At 36.9% G+C, this 18220-nt stretch overlaps 2 protein-coding genes across 2 annotated transcripts in view; both read right to left on the bottom strand.

Moving 5' to 3' along the window:
- Positions 1-14187, bottom strand: part of hob (bridge-like lipid transfer protein family member hobbit) — a 29310-nt gene extending 15123 nt beyond the window's left edge. The window contains exons 1-28 of the mRNA XM_089699531.1: positions 14023-14187; positions 13346-13472; positions 12664-12960; positions 12221-12475; positions 11659-11817; positions 11320-11409; positions 10865-11026; positions 10572-10719; positions 10119-10337; positions 9691-9784; positions 9528-9606; positions 8908-9214; positions 8443-8787; positions 8058-8247; positions 7609-7777; positions 7415-7537; positions 7008-7246; positions 6572-6744; positions 6116-6280; positions 5571-5771; positions 5035-5228; positions 4430-4545; positions 4109-4256; positions 3505-3732; positions 2951-3187; positions 2621-2734; positions 1719-1911; positions 166-354 (exon numbers count right to left, since the gene is read on the bottom strand). Of these exons, the coding sequence (XP_089555657.1) occupies positions 166-354; positions 1719-1911; positions 2621-2734; positions 2951-3187; positions 3505-3732; positions 4109-4256; positions 4430-4545; positions 5035-5228; positions 5571-5771; positions 6116-6280; positions 6572-6744; positions 7008-7246; positions 7415-7537; positions 7609-7777; positions 8058-8247; positions 8443-8787; positions 8908-9214; positions 9528-9606; positions 9691-9784; positions 10119-10337; positions 10572-10719; positions 10865-11026; positions 11320-11409; positions 11659-11817; positions 12221-12475; positions 12664-12960; positions 13346-13472; positions 14023-14081 (5020 nt within the window). The 5' untranslated portion in view covers positions 14082-14187. The remainder of the gene's footprint in view (positions 1-165; positions 355-1718; positions 1912-2620; positions 2735-2950; positions 3188-3504; positions 3733-4108; positions 4257-4429; positions 4546-5034; positions 5229-5570; positions 5772-6115; positions 6281-6571; positions 6745-7007; positions 7247-7414; positions 7538-7608; positions 7778-8057; positions 8248-8442; positions 8788-8907; positions 9215-9527; positions 9607-9690; positions 9785-10118; positions 10338-10571; positions 10720-10864; positions 11027-11319; positions 11410-11658; positions 11818-12220; positions 12476-12663; positions 12961-13345; positions 13473-14022) is intronic.
- Positions 14188-15653: 1466 nt separating this feature from the next.
- Positions 15654-18106, bottom strand: mRpL50 (mitochondrial ribosomal protein L50). Its single transcript, XM_089699530.1, has 5 exons — positions 17949-18106; positions 17775-17860; positions 17472-17668; positions 16321-16440; positions 15654-15838 (listed from the first exon to the last, which is right to left on the bottom strand). The coding sequence occupies exons 1-5, from the start codon at positions 17991-17993 to the stop codon at positions 15723-15725; spliced, it is 564 nt and encodes a 187-aa protein (XP_089555656.1). The 5' UTR covers positions 17994-18106; the 3' UTR covers positions 15654-15722.
- Positions 18107-18220: the final 114 nt, after the last annotated feature.

The raw sequence follows: 18220 nt of genomic DNA, 5'->3' as shown, positions 1-18220 counted from the left end.
TAGCATTCAAAAAATCAGCTAATGTTGTTTTTTTATGTTTACTCAAATAAATAAGATGAAGTCATAACATCGATTTAGTCGAAGACGTAAGATTTAAAATGAGATGTAGTTAAGTCGCTCAAGTCGGTAAACTGCTGCCTATTCCTTGGTGAAGTGAGCGGCTACCGTCGAGCTGGTCCCGGTCCGCCGCGCTGACGGTCGCGTAGTACTGCATGGCGGAGAGCGCGCCGCTCCAGGCGGTGGCGGCGGGCGCGCGCCGCACGCGCTGCCGCACCTCCGCACGCGCCGCGCACAGGATTACGTAGCCGCGCGTTTCGCACCCCTTCAGCACCACTTGCGAGTTCACCAGCTCGACTGGGGACACAAGTTAAATAGTAAACAGTTTTTCTGAAGTCAGGAAAATTTCCATAAGTCGGGAAAATTTCTATAAGCTGGAAAATTTCCATAAGAAAGGAAAATTTCTATACGCCAGGAAAATTTCTATAAACAAGGAAAATTTCTACTAGTCAGGAAATTTTCTATACGTCAGGAAAATTTCTATACGCCAGGAAAAATTCATAAGTCGGGAAAATTACGATAAGTCAGGAAAAATTCTATAAGTCAAAAAATTTCCATACGTCAGGAAAAATTATATACGTCAGGAAATTTTCTATACGTCAGGAAAATTTCCATACGTCGGGAAAATTTCTATAAACAAGGAAAATTTGTATAAGTCAGGAAAATGTTTATAAGCCAGGAAAATTTCTATACGCCAGGAAAATTTCCTTGTATTTGAGACAGAAAAATTTCCATAACTCCGGAAAATTTCTACACGTGAGGAAAATTTCTATACGCCAGGAAAAATCCATAAGTCGGGAAAATTTCTATGTCAGGAAAAATTGGCATAAGGCGGAAAAATTTCTATAAGCTGGAAAATTTCTATAAGAAAGGAAAATTTCTATACGCCAGGAAAATTTCTTTACGTCAGGAAAAATTCTATAAGCCAGGAAAATTTCTATACGTGAGGAAATTTCTCTTTGCCGCAAAAATTTCTATAAGTCAGGAAAAATCCATAAGTTCCGTACACTTAGATTGGTTGCAAATTTAATACGTAATATGAAATATTATATCGAAAACTTTCCCAAGTTTGCAGAACTTTTGGAATTTTTTCCACGATCATACAGCAAAAAATAATAATTTAATTGCAATTTTAACATTGTTCCGGACTGCGGAGAAGGTTGCAAAATGAGATTTATTGTCGTCCCAATGTACCATTCACTTGACCGAAGTTTGAAAACTTTTGGAATTATTGTGAATTGATTGTCTTGACTGACTGGAGTAATTGCTCTAAACCGTTTTTAGGCGATTGTGAAGGTAATATTATTATTTAATAAATTATTTAATTTGATAGATAAATTTAATCAGAGAGATAATGTAAAAAGCAGTTTTAATCCTACTAATATTATAAATGCGAAAGTTTGTGAGGATGTGTGTGTGTGTGTGTTTGTTACTCTTTCACGCAAATACTACTGAACCGTTTACAATGAAATTTAGCACACATATAGAAGGTAACTTGGATTAATACATAGGTATGGTTTTATCCCGGAAATCCCACGGGAACGGGAACTATGCGGGTTTTCCTTTGAAAACGCGGGCGGAAATCTAGTTCTAATATAAACTGTGACATAAAAATTAAAAAATTTCAATTGCCTACAAAAAGTAACTTCCTATAAACTCACTCAAGCACGCAGTGTGCGCGTTCTCGTCATCGAGCACGTGCCGCAGGTGCGGCGGGTGCGCGGGCGGCGCGTCCCCCTCCGCGCCCGCCAGCTCGTCGCTGAACACGACGGGCGCCTCGCCGCCCGCCTCGCCCGCCTCCGCCACCAGCGCGGCCAGCATGCCCTCCGCGCACGCGCCGCCGCTCGCACCACCCTGTATAATACAGGGTGACTGGTAAGACGTCAGACGCATTTTGACAGGAGCTTCTTCTCATGAAACTGAACAACTTTTGTTCTACAACTTAAAATTGCTGAATTCGTAGAAAAAAATTTGGACTTTGTATGGAAATCGGTCAGCTGAATAGCGAAGTTTCCTTACAAAGTCCAATTTTTTTTACGAATTCAGCAAAGTTGTAGAACAAAAGTTGTTCAGTTTCATGAGTAGAAGCTCCTGTCTAAATTCGTCTGACGTCTTACCTTTCACCTGGTATAAATCATTTTTTCATAGCCGTCTTAAATTCAATTTTAAAAGCAACCTGATGGAACTTTGTTATCAGGAGAATGTCACCTGGAAGTAGAGAACTCTTAATGCCGTAGATAAAAAAAATACTCAAAGAACCATTCCATAATTTTTAAAGAGAATGAAAACTGCATTCAAAGATTTCAGAAAATTGGCTTACCACACAGTTATCTCGTAAATTGACTCAATATGTTAAAATTACACTCTGTACTTCTATTGCATATAAATTTAATGGTTTAATCATAAGGATGAAATCCCTTTAACAAACTTAATAAATCAAATGAAGGGAAAATCGTGATAACTTTGGGCAAAATTTTAAAATTTATCACTGAAATGCAAGAACGCTGGATATTTTTTTATACTTTCTACGATAAACTGGAAGTGTTTTTAATGTTGTTATTACTTGTGAAGACGCGGGTGGCGGTGACACTACATCTGTGTCACGCTGTTGTTTGGGAGACGTCGCCGGCTTCTCTTCTTCCTTTAGAGCTTTTGTTGATAAATTCTTCTTTAGTTGCTGTAACACAATTAAAATTGTTTTGATTTTATGATGTTTTGCATATTGAGTAAATTTAGATAGACGTATTTTTGTTTTCACAATTATAACAAGAATCGAGTGTTCAGTAGTCTCTTCCATTTTAACATTCACCAGCCACTCGGTAACATGATTTATCCGATACATATTATTTTGAAAAATTAACACAACACAAAAAAAATGTCGCATATAACTAACCTGCGTCTTAATATACGTATCGATGAGCGCAAACGCCAGATCCCTGTTCAACTTGGTCCAAGCCCCCCTCAGGTCGTGCACAGCTAGACGGTGCGCGGGCGCAGGGCTGGCTGCCGGGCCCGAGCCCCCCGTCACCCCCGCAACCCCCGCCCCGCTGGCTTCCCGCCCGTAGGACACGCGACGTACGGATAGACAGTAGCACTTCTCCATTGCGGGGGGACAGAGGAGGGATGGATTCTGCGGATAATGTTGTTTATACGTTATCATATTTTTATAATACGTTGCGTATCGTAAGCTTTGAGGGCAGAATTTTTTTTTGTAGTGAGATGTAGACCTAAGACTTATACCGTAGGTATATTAAGTAATTGTTTCCTTAAGCGGTAAATGTACCGTAAAGAATACTTCAAGATTTAATATAGAAAATAACATAAATATTATGGCAAGTTATATAACTTCAGAATTATCTGTACAATGTACAATTTCGCAATTATAAATATCATAAAACAAGTAGACGGGATAACAATGTTTAAAAAACATAATGTAGCAATAACTACCTCCTCCCCATCTTTCTCCTCATGCGGCTGTTGCGCGGGCGTTTTGAGCCATATCTCCACATCATTAAGGTCGCAATTCATATACAGCGTCGCCCACACTGCCCGTGCACGGCGAATCAACGCGTCAGACCCGGGCACAAGGGACAGGCGGTGACGGGAGCCGCATGTCACACGCACGCCCAGCATCTCTATACCACGCTGCATGGACGAGGACGACCAGTAGAACACCTGAAAATTATATTGTTTACATTAATTAACACATTTAAAAAAAACTTGAGCGATGTCAAGGGACATCCGGATGGAACGAAGTGATAAGTTTGAGAGAGACAGACAGTTCCCACGCGCACGCCGCACGCCGCACAACTCTAGCAAAAAGTGTCGTGACAACTTTTATGTAAGAATTTTTTCCGTCTAGCCCCCTTTCACAACGCGCGATAAGGAACTTATAAGCAGAGATACTTTAACTGATTTCATCCTATGAAACAAAAAAAATATCCTGAAAATTCGTGATTTTTTTTTAATAAAAGAGCACCGTTCCAACGGACGCATGTGTTATTAACTTCAAATTCAAACTACAAATAAGATAAAATTCGACGTAAATTACCTGCAGGTTGTGCAATGTAAGGGAGACGGCAACATTTCTATAATGCCTTGACAGTTGAGGCTTTCGCGGTTTTAAGTTGTTGAACACGCGCCCGCGTCGTGTGGGCCGCGTTGTGCCCGATAATATTAGTTTCAAACTTTCAAACCATCTAGAATAAAGAAATGTAAATGTTCAACTACCTTCATTCTCTTAAACTTAAATAAAAGACAGAGATATAATATAGATAATCGAATTAATAAACATGGAATAATTTTAATGTGACTCCTCCTAGAGAGACTGCACACAAGAAACGATTTTAAAAAATAAAAAAAATCATTATACCTGAGAGTACTGCCATATAAAAGTAAAACAGGGCCATCTCCTTCAATAGGTTTGGTATCCATACTCAAATGCAGATCGACACCTTGCGAGCGAAACGCTCTGTACGAATCGTGCTCCTACAACAAATAACATACTTTTGTTTTTTTTTTTCATTTTATAAAATATTGTATTTAAATTTGTAATATTCAATCTTAATACTATTATAAAGGCGAAAGTTTGTAAGGATGTATGGATGTATGGATGTATGGATGTATGGATGTTTGTTACTCTTTCACGTAAAAACTACTGAACCGATTACAATGAAATTTAGCACACATATAGAGGGTAACTTGGATTAACACATAGGATAGGTTTTATCCCGGAAATCCCACGGGAACGGGAACTATGCGGGTTTTCCTTTGAAAACGCGGGCGAAGCCGCGGGCGGAAATCTAGTACATAATATATGTATTGTGTCGTGTTGCGTTATGTCGTGTTGTTTGGTGCCATATCATCTTATGTTATGTTGTGCTCTATTGTGTATTTTTAAGTGGTGTTATGTTGTGTTGAGTGTCATGTTGTGTCATTTTATATCGTGTCGTATAGTGTCCTGTATCGTGTCGTAACCTGGTTACTCGAGTACTCGGGCAGTCGTGTGGGCGCACAGGGCGCGACCGCGTGGTGGTCGCGCGGGTCGGCCACAGCTTGCCAGCCCAGCTTGATGCTGAGCCGCAGCGCGGGCACGCGCAGCACGCGGCAGTCGTCGTACTTGCTGGCCGTGCGGACGAACACTTTCAGCTCGCCGAGGAAGCCGAGTTTGCCTGCAATAAATAACATTTAGTTCGTAAAAAAATGAGTGCAATTGCGATAGGAATAGATGTGACTGCTGCGGTAACAGGTAACAATAATATCGGGCAGTGGACGTTGCCACGTTTATTGTTCAATTCAATAATATAAATAGAATTAACATCATAGAAATCTTTGATCTTGAAGTAATCATATTAAAAAAAACATCAAAAATAAATTTGAATTTTAGTCTTTATAGCATTGAATAGCTACAAATAATTCAATAGATTCTGAATTTTTAAATCATACAAATGGATCTCGAGGCGGCATTCGAACACGCGTCTTTCACAAAAAAAATAAATAAGTTTACACCTTACCATTAGTCCAGTCCAACACTAAATCGGTCCACGTCACCTCCATCTCCTCAGTCGTATTGTAGGGGTCCAGTGAAACGTGCAGCAGGCACGTGAATTTAGCGCAGTTAAGCGTGAGTCGGCCATGGAACAGTAATCGAACTTTGTCCCACCAAGTCAAAGGAGCTGACGGGTCGAGTGACGGGCGCGATACTTGGTCAAACGCTGCAAAGATTTATGGAGCATTTTTATAAAAATTAATACTATAATTGAACAACTGGAAATAATTTTAATTGTAGTTGCAAATAAAGTGCATAAAATCTTATAAGGCCCTTATTAAAAGGACGGGAAGGGATAACTTACTAATTACGACATTCTGAATTTTCCTTTATCACAACCTGAGAAAATTTACTTATCCTGTATTCAAAAAAACATTTCAGAATCATTTTAAACAAGCATAAAATGAACCCTAAATAACAAAATTTACCACAACAAATTCTTGAAAAAAATACCAAACAGGCCGCGTATCAACTAAGTAACTAGAATTATTTCACTCAACGCCGACTCACCCAAATTACAATGCGCGATGACCGGCTCCCAGCAGGGTCCGAACGCGTAGCTGTACTCCGTCATCTCGCAGCACAGATCGTAGTACCATTTGAGCGGCATCATGCTACGTTCCAGTTCGAACTTGCCCCATGGCTCACCCTGGTCGATGACCACTGTGCGGACCGCTGGAAAGGAGATATGAGTTTTAAATGTAGAAATTAAGAAGTTGTATTCCAAAAAAATAGAGATCAATATATTTATACTAATATTAGAGCGCTGAATTTGTTTGAAGACGTTAATTGCAGGAATTGCGGGTAGGAATTGAAAAAACAGTTTGTTTAGTTCCATATATCACGCTACAACCAATAAGGAAGAATAAGAAAATCAACTTGGTACGCTATAATACAAAAAAAAACAAAATATTTTCTACGCGATACCTATGTCTGTAAAAAACATTTTTTGTATCTTATCCATACCTCTGGGTGGTGCCTGTTCTTCTGCAGCGAGCATGGTACCCCATAGCCTCATCTCGCTCATGCTCAGTAGCGGTTGCGGAAAATCGCGCAGGCGCAGTTGCCACGACGCCACTGAGACGTTTATCATGCGGCACCACAGTGTTGTGAATTCTATGCCTTCTTCTGGCCACGGACTGTGAAATAAAATTAATTTGTGAGAAAACTAGCAGTTACAATTTTCTAAAAATACCTATAAAATGGCATTGTTATTAATTATTTAAACATAAAAAAATCTACACATAATTTGTTTCAATCGTACAATACCGGTTTTGATCGTATATTTGTTCACAAAACGTGTCAGAGTGGTCTTGGATTTCACGAATTTGGTCACGTTCGCACGTGCCTACGTTCGCGTGTTCAAGCTGCAAGGGGGTTATCCATTGGTCCAGGGGCTCACCTGTCGCAGTCGATGTCTCGCAGACGCCGCGCGGCGTTGCTCGCGCCGTGCAGCGCGGGGTCGGCCAGCGCCAGCAGCGCGAGGCGCGCGAGGCAGCACGCCACGAGGCGGCTGCGCGGCGGCGGCGCGGCGCGGCACCGCTGCACGTAGATCTGCGCGTCCTTCTGCCGCAGCGCCGCGTACAGCTCCTCCACCTTGCCCGCCGGCAGGAACAGGTGCGGCTTGCACAGCTCTTGCACCTGACACACAATTCAAACATTCACCACCAGCTAATTTTCAAATATTTTAAAATAAAAAAGAAGGACCATAGAAAAAGAAGAAAGAAAAGATCCTAAACTCCTACCGACAAAATCTCAAAAAATTAAGATTCAAAACAGGTAAATTAAGTGATAATTTTCCTCACTCACCTTAGCATCCAGCATAGTTCGCCGCTTCTGACTCTCCTTGTACTCATCTTCCAGCAGCTCATAATTGTCTCGCAGTTTAACTTCAAACGGATCATCGCTCATTTCAATCAATATCTCTTCGATCTGAAAGGAAAAACAGGACATTAACAAAAATTTTCACTACCAAAAAAATTCAGCTACAGATATAAATTGACCTTTATGTGCAGATCGCTAGGCAGAGGGCTATCCTGGGTGAAGGGCTTCTTCTTAATTCCGTGAACGTGTTTGATCCACTTGAACAGCGACACAAAGTCACCCTGCACCGCCTCCGCGAAGCGGTGCTTGTACGGGAAGATCACGCGGATCGAATCTATGTTAACTGACCTATATGTTACAAAAATCAATTAAAGAAAGAAGCTGGAATATAAATTCTTATAAATTATCACAGCAAAGAAGTAAAAAGAAATATATACTTTCAAATGCACTGATAATTTTTCGGTTATTTTAGCCAAAAACTGACAAAATCTAATTTATCTCGAGACAACATGCATAAGCTAAACTCAAACATTTATTTATTCAACTAGACTTGGTTTAGAAGCGATTTGGAATCGTCAAAATACAAAAAAATAATTATTTACAGAAAATTTGCACCTATTTGACTTACCAAACTTTATTCCACATTAGTTTGAATCCCTCATTAGCTTTCCTCTCAATCCTGATATCTGGATCATCCGACACACGCTCCATAGAGTACCCCTCTACTGTGATGATCTCATCTCCATTCAATATCATCTTGAGTTGACTCCAAACTATGGACAGACCTATCTCGTGGTCGTACGCTATTGTCATGTCATCTAAAATGGTGAATTATAACTTTAGTTGTAAAATAATACCTATAATATAATATCATATTAAAATGTTTGCTGTATATGTATAAGTTAATGTTCTGTTTTAGGCAAAACTAGTTAGATCAACCATATTTTTTTTGCCTTTAAATAAAAATTCATGATTAAGAAGTCGTAACAGTTAATAAAAGAATTATAACTTACCAGTAGAAAACACCATACTATTTTCTTTGGACAGTGCAAGTCCCAAATTAGTTTCAGTCTTGAAGGAAACTCGCCAATCTGTCGCCATCTCTTTCTTCTTTGAAGATGCTGTACCATCTATTTCTCTTCTTTCTTTCAAATCTCGGGTAAAGCCTCTAAATGCTCTTATAAATGTCAATATCTTAAGATACAAGTTAGGACTCCATTCAAATTCAACATTTTCCAAGAATTGGAAGTCTAACAAAACGGAATTTCTTTCTTTCGACGGAATACGCTCAATTCTAGCTAATTTCACGTAGAAAAAAGATGAGAGTATTTCATCAGATCTATGACAGGGTACATTTCCTGTAACAAGAGTTTTAAACTTTTTCATTTCATTTCACTTCACTTTAATCCAAATATTTTTTTATCCTGCATAAAAGCATATGACGAAATAAATATTTAATTATTAAAACCTGTCCTTACCTTGATATGGAACAATTTCAACTATTTTCAACCCGGATATAACAGCACCTGATTTACTTTTAGATTTCTCCAACGTAATAGCATCTATCCTGGTCATGAGGCAAATATTATCACTAACTATAAGAAACAGATTAATGTGCGACAGAGCCACGTTCACAGACACATTGTGAGTGGTCTCTGTGGTGTCTACAGTAGGAACTTTCTTAGCGGGGCCTTTAAACTGGTTGATATTATCGACGAGAGATAAAACTGTCTCTGCAAGAGCCGGACTCCATTCTAAACGGAGGCAGTCCATCATTGCCTCTATCTGAAAATAAAATCATAGGTATGTAATACAATGCTCTTCTGTCTTAGAATTTTTAACACAATATCAGGTTTTTACAAGAAGTTTTAAATCCAATTTATCACACTTTTTTAAATTAAAATTTTAAACGTTATTCTGCCTATTGAAATCTCTTGTCGAAAGGTCAATAAGTCAAGGTCATCAATTATGATTTACTTCTTATATCCACTTAAAAATACAATTTATTTTCATTTCATTGCTATACAAAATTGTAAATTAGACACTATCTCTATCTCTCTATCTCTCTTTGCCCTATACATTATACAGTGTAGCCTACCTTAGAGTGCGCCGGCGCATGCGCCCCCCACTTAACAAGAGCGACCGCGAGCAGCGCCCCGCCCCACGTGTGCGCGCGCCTTGCACCCGCCTCGCCCCGCACCCCGCCCACCTCGCCCCACACCCCGCCCGTCTCGCCCCGCCCCGCGCTCGCCTCGCTCCGCCCCGCGCCGCGCAGGCCCCGCCCCGTGCCCGCCCACCCGCCGTCTATTAGCAGTTCTGCACTCCATTGGCGACCAGTTGACTTGTATGTCTCTTCTGGTGTTATATGAAAGTGAAGAAATATGAATCGATAAAAATTTGCATATTCCTAGTGTATGTATCATATGAACATTTTGTTAAATTTGATATTTTTTGTTTCATGGCATTCAAATGCTTTATAAATATAAATTTATGAAGCAAAAAAAAATTCTATTCCTTATAAATTTATATCATTTTCTTAGTTTTAGCACTTTAAAAAAAGCTTGTGTGACGAGCACACGTGTCAGAAGTGAAACTTTTTGGCAAAATTCAAGAGATAAGGGTATCTCGATATCAACGCCCCTTAAGAAAATGATGTTTAAAAATCTACCTATTTAGTCGCTCAACTCACCAGTAGTATCCAACAGCTGATCGAACTTGACCTTCAGCCCGCTGCAACCCACCGTGAAGCCCTCCCCCGCGGGCCCCGTGAGGACCGGCTCCCCGCGGGTCCCGGACCCCGGGGCCCCGCGCACCCGACTCGTGCGTATGAGCACAGCGCGCAGTTCTGCGCAACCTTGTAGTGCACAGCTGCGGGACATGCGCGACCACCACGCTTCCGCATCCCAAGCTAAAATAATGCAAACATTTATTTTTAATAGTAAAATTAAAAAAAGACTATGTTCTTTCCGTGTCACGCAACAGATAGAAAAGAGAAAATCTACTTTGAATAATCAATTTAAAATGTGAATGTACTTACGTGTTCATTTCGATTCGTAAACCAATTTTATTTGGTTTACAAAATGATAAAATTTCAAGACAACTTCTTCATTTTTATAATTTAAAGCATAAAAATAATACTTACATTTCTGCTTAGGTTCTGGGATTTGCATGGATCGTGAGCTCTTGATCCTTTGTAGTATTGTGGAATACCACATAAATACGTTTCTGTGTTCGTATGTCACGTTTAGCGTGCTGATTATGAGGTATAGGTTTAAAACACCCTTTTCCAACTGAAAAAAAGGGTTATAGCATAATTTTTTTTTAGATACTAATTAAGAGTGAATAAAAAAATGTTCCTCTCCAGCATCATTTCTAGTTTGCAATACTACCATTCACATCACACACCCAAGCAAAAATCAACCTTATCCCCCATACCTTAGCGTCCAATTTCAATTTATTCAGATACAGCAGCGTGTCATCCCTCGCGGTGACTTGGAAGCAGTCCATTTGGTATGCAACGTACACTTGCGGTAAACTGAGTACTTCTGCACCGATCGCACTCACTACTACTGATGCTGCACTGAATCTCGAGTTCACCTAGAGAAAATTAAATTTTAAACCTACTATTGTGTATTAGTTAGAAACACAGCTTCTTGGCAATAGTTCAATTTGTGCTCACAAGAATAAAAAAGTGTAACAAACATTCTTGATGGTAAAAAGTGAAAGTGGGTTTTTTTTTTTTTATAAAATAATTGGGACAAAACCATTTTATTTCATGGATGTCAAATCTATTCATTTTTCATTGTAGATACCAAAACTATTTATAACATATTAGAACATTTTTTTTTATTGTTATATTCATAAATTGTATTTTTGTTCAAATTCCTTACTTGTAAACTCTGCAGCGACACTTCAAACCGCGTGTTGGTGATATTATCAACACATGCAACTGACGCTGGTCCAATTTTCAAACTGAAAATCTGTATCAATTAAAAAAAATATTGATTAAGCTTTGATACTGTATTACTTAGTCAAGAGTTGAATAGAAAAAAAAATCATTTTAGAAATAGAAGAGCACAAAATTGGTCAACTATTTTTTGTAAATAAAAAATAGATGTTTAATGCATATTGCATGTACTCTATAACTCAACAGACATAACTTGATACTTTACGTAAGAATATGTAATTTTTGATTAAAAAAAGTATCAACCTAAACCAATTTTAATTACCTTTGGTATAACAGGAGAGAGTCTGGGTATCAGAGAGACGAGGTGATCTTCACTAGACACTGGTGTTGTTGCAGGTTTCCTTCTTTTGTTCTTTTGTAAAAATATATACAAATCATCTTGCAGCACCACTGATGGGTTACTTACTACTGTGTGGATTTTCTGAAAGATGAACATTATTTATTAAGACGAATTTAAAATTGAATGCAATTATCAAAAATTAAATATCCTTTTTATTGTTTGAATTGATTTTTGAAGTGAAAACTTTAGCGGCGTTGAGCACTTTTTCTGTAATGGGTATAAAATCTTAAACTCGCGTCAGGACACGTGACCTGATCGAAAAAGCGTAAGACGGATACCATTCCAAAATCAACCCGTCTTTTTTTTTCTATCCTTATTGTCATGTTTGGGTTGTATTAAACAGTTAAACAAATTGTAATTGGATTTCTACTCACATTAAAATTACATATTTTGGTGAATAACACTCATAAAATAAATACAATCAAATATCACACATACAAATTACTTATTAGTTATTACTCATAAACTGAATTAAATAAATCACCTCAACATTCAAAGGCCCATCAGCCTTAACGGTTCCCTCGACCAGCACACTACACGCGGCATCCACTAGAGTATTCCCCCCGGCCATAACCTTAGCCTCTGCCTCCACCACATTAGCAGAGAACACCAGAGCCCTCGCTGGGCCTCCCGCAGCACCATCAGCATGGACTTCTGAAGCTTTCGCATGGACATACCAGCCATTGTCTGTCCCACTGTGCAATGTTATCGACCCATTGAATATGTGCACTCCCATGAACTGTAAAATAAGATAATTAAAATTAGCATGAAAAATGTGAATAAAATGGCAATAAAATTACACAAAAGAAACATGCTCTTTAATGTTATTTCTTAAAATACTACAAAATAAACTTATTTCAATTTGAAAAAAATATAATTGAATAAAGATTTGAAGAAGAAATAATTAATATTGGATTAATCTAATACCTGAGCAAACATAATCAAACTGGGTGGCAGTTTCTTATCCCTAAAATCCAGCAGTTTATGTTGTTTCAAGCCACATAGTTCCTTCTCTAAAGCCTGGATGCTGCTGCTATCATCAACCATTGCTTCTTTGGAACTTGAGTTCTGTTTCGACAGCAGCGGCTTAAGGATTGTCTCAACGACAGCATTTCTCTTCTCTTCTGCATTGTTTGTCACCTTGAGGGACTTTATCACAACTGACACCAGCTTATTTATTTCTGAATTGAAGCAGCTGCTTCGAAAGGATACTTCATCTATTTGCTATAAAATAATGTTTGGATTGGTTTCAAGAAAACTTTAGATATAAGAAATATCAATAATTTCAGCTGTATGTAAAACATATAAAATGAATAATCTAAAACAAGGAGCAAAAACAGCAAAGTGGCCGAAAATAATGTATTACTACTTCGCACAGTAATCTTATATATTACATAAAACTCAAAGGTGACTGATATAGTGATCTATCAACGCACAGCCCAAACCACTGGACGTATCGGCCTGAAATTTGGCATGCAGGTAGATGTTAGGACGTAGGCATCCGCTAAGAAAGTGTTTCCCAAAATTCTTGTGGGAACGGGGAAAAACGGGGATGCATGTACAAAGTCGTGGGCGGAAGCTAGTAAAGTATATGTTTTTGACTACTTACTATAGAATAGCCATCCTTCGATAGACTCACATCCCGTAATATAAGTTTCAGGACAGCTATCCTCCCAATTTTCAGTTTGATGTGGTATTTTCTTTTGAACAGCCATGATAATAATGTAGGCAATAACCTGTAGGATGTATTTTACAATAAATTTATGGTTATTTATGATAGCTGTGTTGGAAAAGGTGTTAGCCCCTCTTACGGGACATGAAAGTACTTTTTTTAAGTAAATTATTATTCACTTTTTTGGTTATAAAGTAAATCAAAATAAGGTAAAATCATTTTAATATTTACAAAATACAATTTATAAGTAACAAAATAAACATTCAAGAATGTATCTTTATATTCCAATAAGATTTCAAATTTAATTTGTACCATTAGCTGTTACTAAGCAAAGTATTTTGCTTGTCATCAGATAATATCCGCTGGATTGGAAAGCAAACATCCGCTGACACAGAAAAAATTAATTGAAAAGTATACAAGACAAACAATACACAACAGAAATTTTGATTAAATTAAAAACAGATGAATCATCACCGTACTGTACCTATTTATAAGAAAGATTTAGTAGCATTTATTTACAGTTATCTTAAATCTTGATTTTACGGGCAATTAACCGAAAAGTTTTAAAGAATTCACATCGGGCAAAAAACAAACAAACCGAAACTAAAACTCACCACGATACACAAGAGTAAATAAGAATAAATGTGAGGAACAGTACAAGAACAGGATTCATTGTAATGTTTTATGGCATTTCTATTATTGATTTATTTCTTCTGATAGTAAATACATTTATTTTTCAATATATTTTCGGAACAAATTCACAAATCACAACTTCTTGCTCGCTCAAATGTAAATTGAGAAACGTCAATAGACAGCTGACAGACGTCATTTATTTGTATTTCATTCATGACAGATGGTTTTCCGTTCAGTAATTTTAAAATAATATACAATAAGAAAAAGAAGGTATAGGTCTTTCAGTCTTCAGATAAAACTTAAAATAACTGGGGCCTTAGACAAAGTAACAATTAAAAAACGATAACGAAGTTAGAAAAGGCAAAAATGTATGGGATTGACATACGCCGCGTTAGATCACGTGGTCTATCTAATGTCAATCCCATACATTTTTCCTTTTCTAACTTCGTTATCGTTTTTTAATTGTTACTTTGTCTACGGGCCCTGTACTACATGGTTAAAATCACACGGTAAAACCTACAAGCAAGTATTTCTATATCTAATGTGTTGTTCTCGTACATCACTGCAAAGTGTTATCAAAATTCGTTCACTATTCTGGCCTCTGGGCATAAAATTAAGTACAGTCTACAAATAAAATAACTAAGCTTATCTAATCTAATATATATTATAAAGGCGAAAGTTTGTAAGGATGTATGGATGTATGGATGTTTGTTACTCTTTCACGTAAAAACTACTGAACCGATTACAATGAAATTTAGCACACATATAGAGGGTAACTTGGATTAACACATAGGATAGTTTTTATCCCGGAAATCCCACGGGAACGGAAACTATGCTGGTTTTCCTTTGCAATCGTGGGCGAAGCCGCGGGCGGAAATCTAGTAATACATAAAAAAGACGTGTGGCACTCGGGGACTGCCGCGGTAAAGCTATTGTGCTATAAGCTATTGCATAGCATGACTTCAAGCCACACCTCCGTGTCCGTCGGAGTGGGGAGCGTGAGGTTTTTTTCGTTACGGAATTTCTCGATTCGGTCCCCGCGCTCAAAGCCCGCGATAGAAGCTAGAAAAGCTTAATAAAAATAATAATTAAGATCCGTATTTCGTTCGTCCGATTTGTATGTAAACCCCATGGGGAATAAAATATGTTGATATCCCGTGGATATACCCTTTTGGGTTCGCCTATATACGTTTTATTAACTACTGCTTGAACTAATAAGACCTAAATTCAAAAATTGTTATTTCTCATACCTATGTATAAAAAATCATAGACTTCATTGACAATAATATTGTTTTTAATTGTACTTGTTTATGAGATAAATAAATTTCTTTAAACCAAACTATATTATATTATTTGTTACTCTTCGCAAAATGCTGATCAGTGATCGGAATTGTATTCGATTTAGGAGAAATACAGATAACCCAAATATATACTGGTAGAGGGTTCTTTTATATTTTTTCACAAAATATGTACTTATACTAATCGTAATTTAAGATCCAATATAAATTTTAATAACATTGCTCTCTATATACTTAAATACATTTGGATAAGATTTTAATTATATAAATAAGTTTATTAAATAATTGAGCATATGGTAGAAGAAAACAACAAAAAAGCTCTAACATTTTAATTACAATTATTCTATAACACTATCTTATAAAATTGTATAGTACAACATAATTTAAGGCCAAGATCTCTTAGCATTGTAGCCTTCATACTTCTTGCGCGTTTTCAATCCAGAAACAATTGTTGAGCTCTGAGGGAATGCTGACTGACCATTCATTAGTGTATCCTTGTCTGAAAATGAAAAAAAATACATTACTGTAAATGTTTATTTAAGTAAATTTTTTGTTGATATGAGTTACAAATTTTCAACTCCATACAAATTCATATACTATACTTGTTTTATTAATTGGAAAAAGAAAGGAGAGAACGAACTAAATGTAACCTTTTTATTGTAATGTAGTTAAAATATATTAATAACAATTAATCCGTCAGTCCTCGGATCACAGACACAATAGAAAATCTATTGTGTCTCGGCCCGATCGGGCCGCTCGGTGGTCAATGGGTTAATGAATCTATACTAATATTATTAAGCTGAAGAGATTGTTTGTTTGAATGCACTAATCACAAGAAGTACTGGTCCAATTTGAAAAATTATTTTGGTGTTACATAGCCCATTTATCGAGGAAGGCTATCCTATAATATAAGGAGGGCTTCTATAACATTAGAAATGAAGTTGTAATTAATATATATAATAATAAAAAAATTAAACATACCAGGGTGGAATCGAACATAGTCTCCTTGCACATGAAGATTTTTAGGTAGTTCCATTTTCTTAAGAGCATCAAATGGAGTGCACACATCAACAGGGGTTTCATAGAAGTCCAATAGGTCATCTGAAATCATCATTAGAGCAGATTTAAGTAAACTTTAAAGTAAGTACTATTATAATCACTACATAGTATAAAACAAAGTTGCTTTCTCTGACCCTATGTTCCTTCTTAGGCTTAAATCTTTGAAACTGGTTTTTTTAATAGATAGAGTGATTCAAGAGAAAGGTTTTAATATATAATTTACTAGCTTTCCGCCCGCGGCTTCGCCCGCGTTTTCAAAGAAAAACCCGTTCCCGTAGGATTTCCGGGATAAAACCTATCCTATGTCCATTCTCGGGTATCAAAAGATATCTATACCAAATTTCATGCAAATTGGTTCAGTAGTTAAGGCGTGATTGAGTAACAGACAGACAGACAGAGTTACTTTCGCATTTATAATATTAGTAAGTATGGATTAAGGTTTTAGACAAAGCGGGCAAAGCCGCGGGCGGTAAACTAGTAAAGAATATTTAAAAGCAAAGGAAGATGCACAAGAAATTGGTTGAAAATGTCTACATAATATAGTAGTTATTTAGTGATATTTAAATTAATTTCAGTATCATCTAATAAGATGCTGGATAAGTCTTTCTAAATTTAAAAGAGGTTTATTTTTGTAAAATAACTCGAAGGATTCAATATGATAAAATTTTACAATAGAAGCAAAATAAAGAGAATTGAGATAGAACAAGTATATGTTCCTTAACCCATTGACCACCGAGCGCCCCGATCGGGGCGCGACACAATAGATTATCTATTGTGTCTGTGATTCCGGGGACTGATGGATTAATATATTTATGTTTTCTGTATCTAAATTAGCCCATTTATTCAATACTAGCTTCCGCCCGCGGCTTCGCCCATGTGGTGTTTTGATAAAAGGTAGCATATGTTCTTTCTCAGGGTCTAAAAATTGTCTGTGCCAAATTTCATCAAAATCAGTTGAGAGGTTTTAGCAGGAAAGCGTAATAGATAGACAGACAGACAGACAGAGTTACTTTTGCATTTATAATATGTATTATATTAAATATTATTATAAGTAGGGAAGTAGGGATACATACCAACTGTTTCAATTGTATGAAGCAAAGAATTTGGTACACTATGTCCAGTCTCTTCATAGCATGCCTTTAGTACGTTAAATTTTACTTCCAAAGATTCAAACTCAGAATCATCTTTAAGCCCACTGCTAGTACAAATTTTAAGTACTGTCTCCTGAATGTTGGTTGGTGGATCCCAAGGCTTGTTTGGCCGTAGAAATCTAGAAGAAACAATTGTGTAAATTATTGTAAATTAATGTTTTCTTAAGCAAAAATTACAAACGTTTTGAACGAAATTAAAGAAAAAATAGGTATGAGTATTGTTACCCTCTTGAAGCCAAGGATTCTGCTGCAGCTTGCAATTTTTTATCAACTTTAGGCACTTTCTTCTGTTTATTTCTAACACAAATTACCTGAAAGTTACGGTTTAAATATCAATTAATTGGTCAAAATTTTTATAAATTGGATTTTATTCAAATAGTAAAAGGTAAAAATCCAAACCTGAAACCTTGCACGAGTGACTGGTAGTAAAAAGTTCCTGAACATATTGAAATATTTAGTTCACAAATTAAAAGGAATTAAACGTATTGAATATTCGTCAATTTATTTTTATAACCTGCAAATTAAAATTCCATAAACATAACTCAGATTTGACATTTACAATTGTGTAATGACAAGTTTCCATAACACGCATTCATACATATATTTCGAGACTAAATTCAAAATAATTTTTATTATTTCGTCATTGGTTTACATTTGAGCATTGCTTTTTT

The sequence above is a fragment of the Colias philodice genome, chromosome 9 (assembly GCF_061535455.1).
Source record: "Colias philodice isolate Cphi_HAF_F1 chromosome 9, ilColPhil1 Martin Lab GWU primary, whole genome shotgun sequence".
NCBI lineage: Eukaryota > Metazoa > Arthropoda > Insecta > Lepidoptera > Pieridae > Colias > Colias philodice.
Note: the sequence above shows the minus strand (reverse complement) of the source record. Positions and strands in the feature narration are given on the sequence as shown.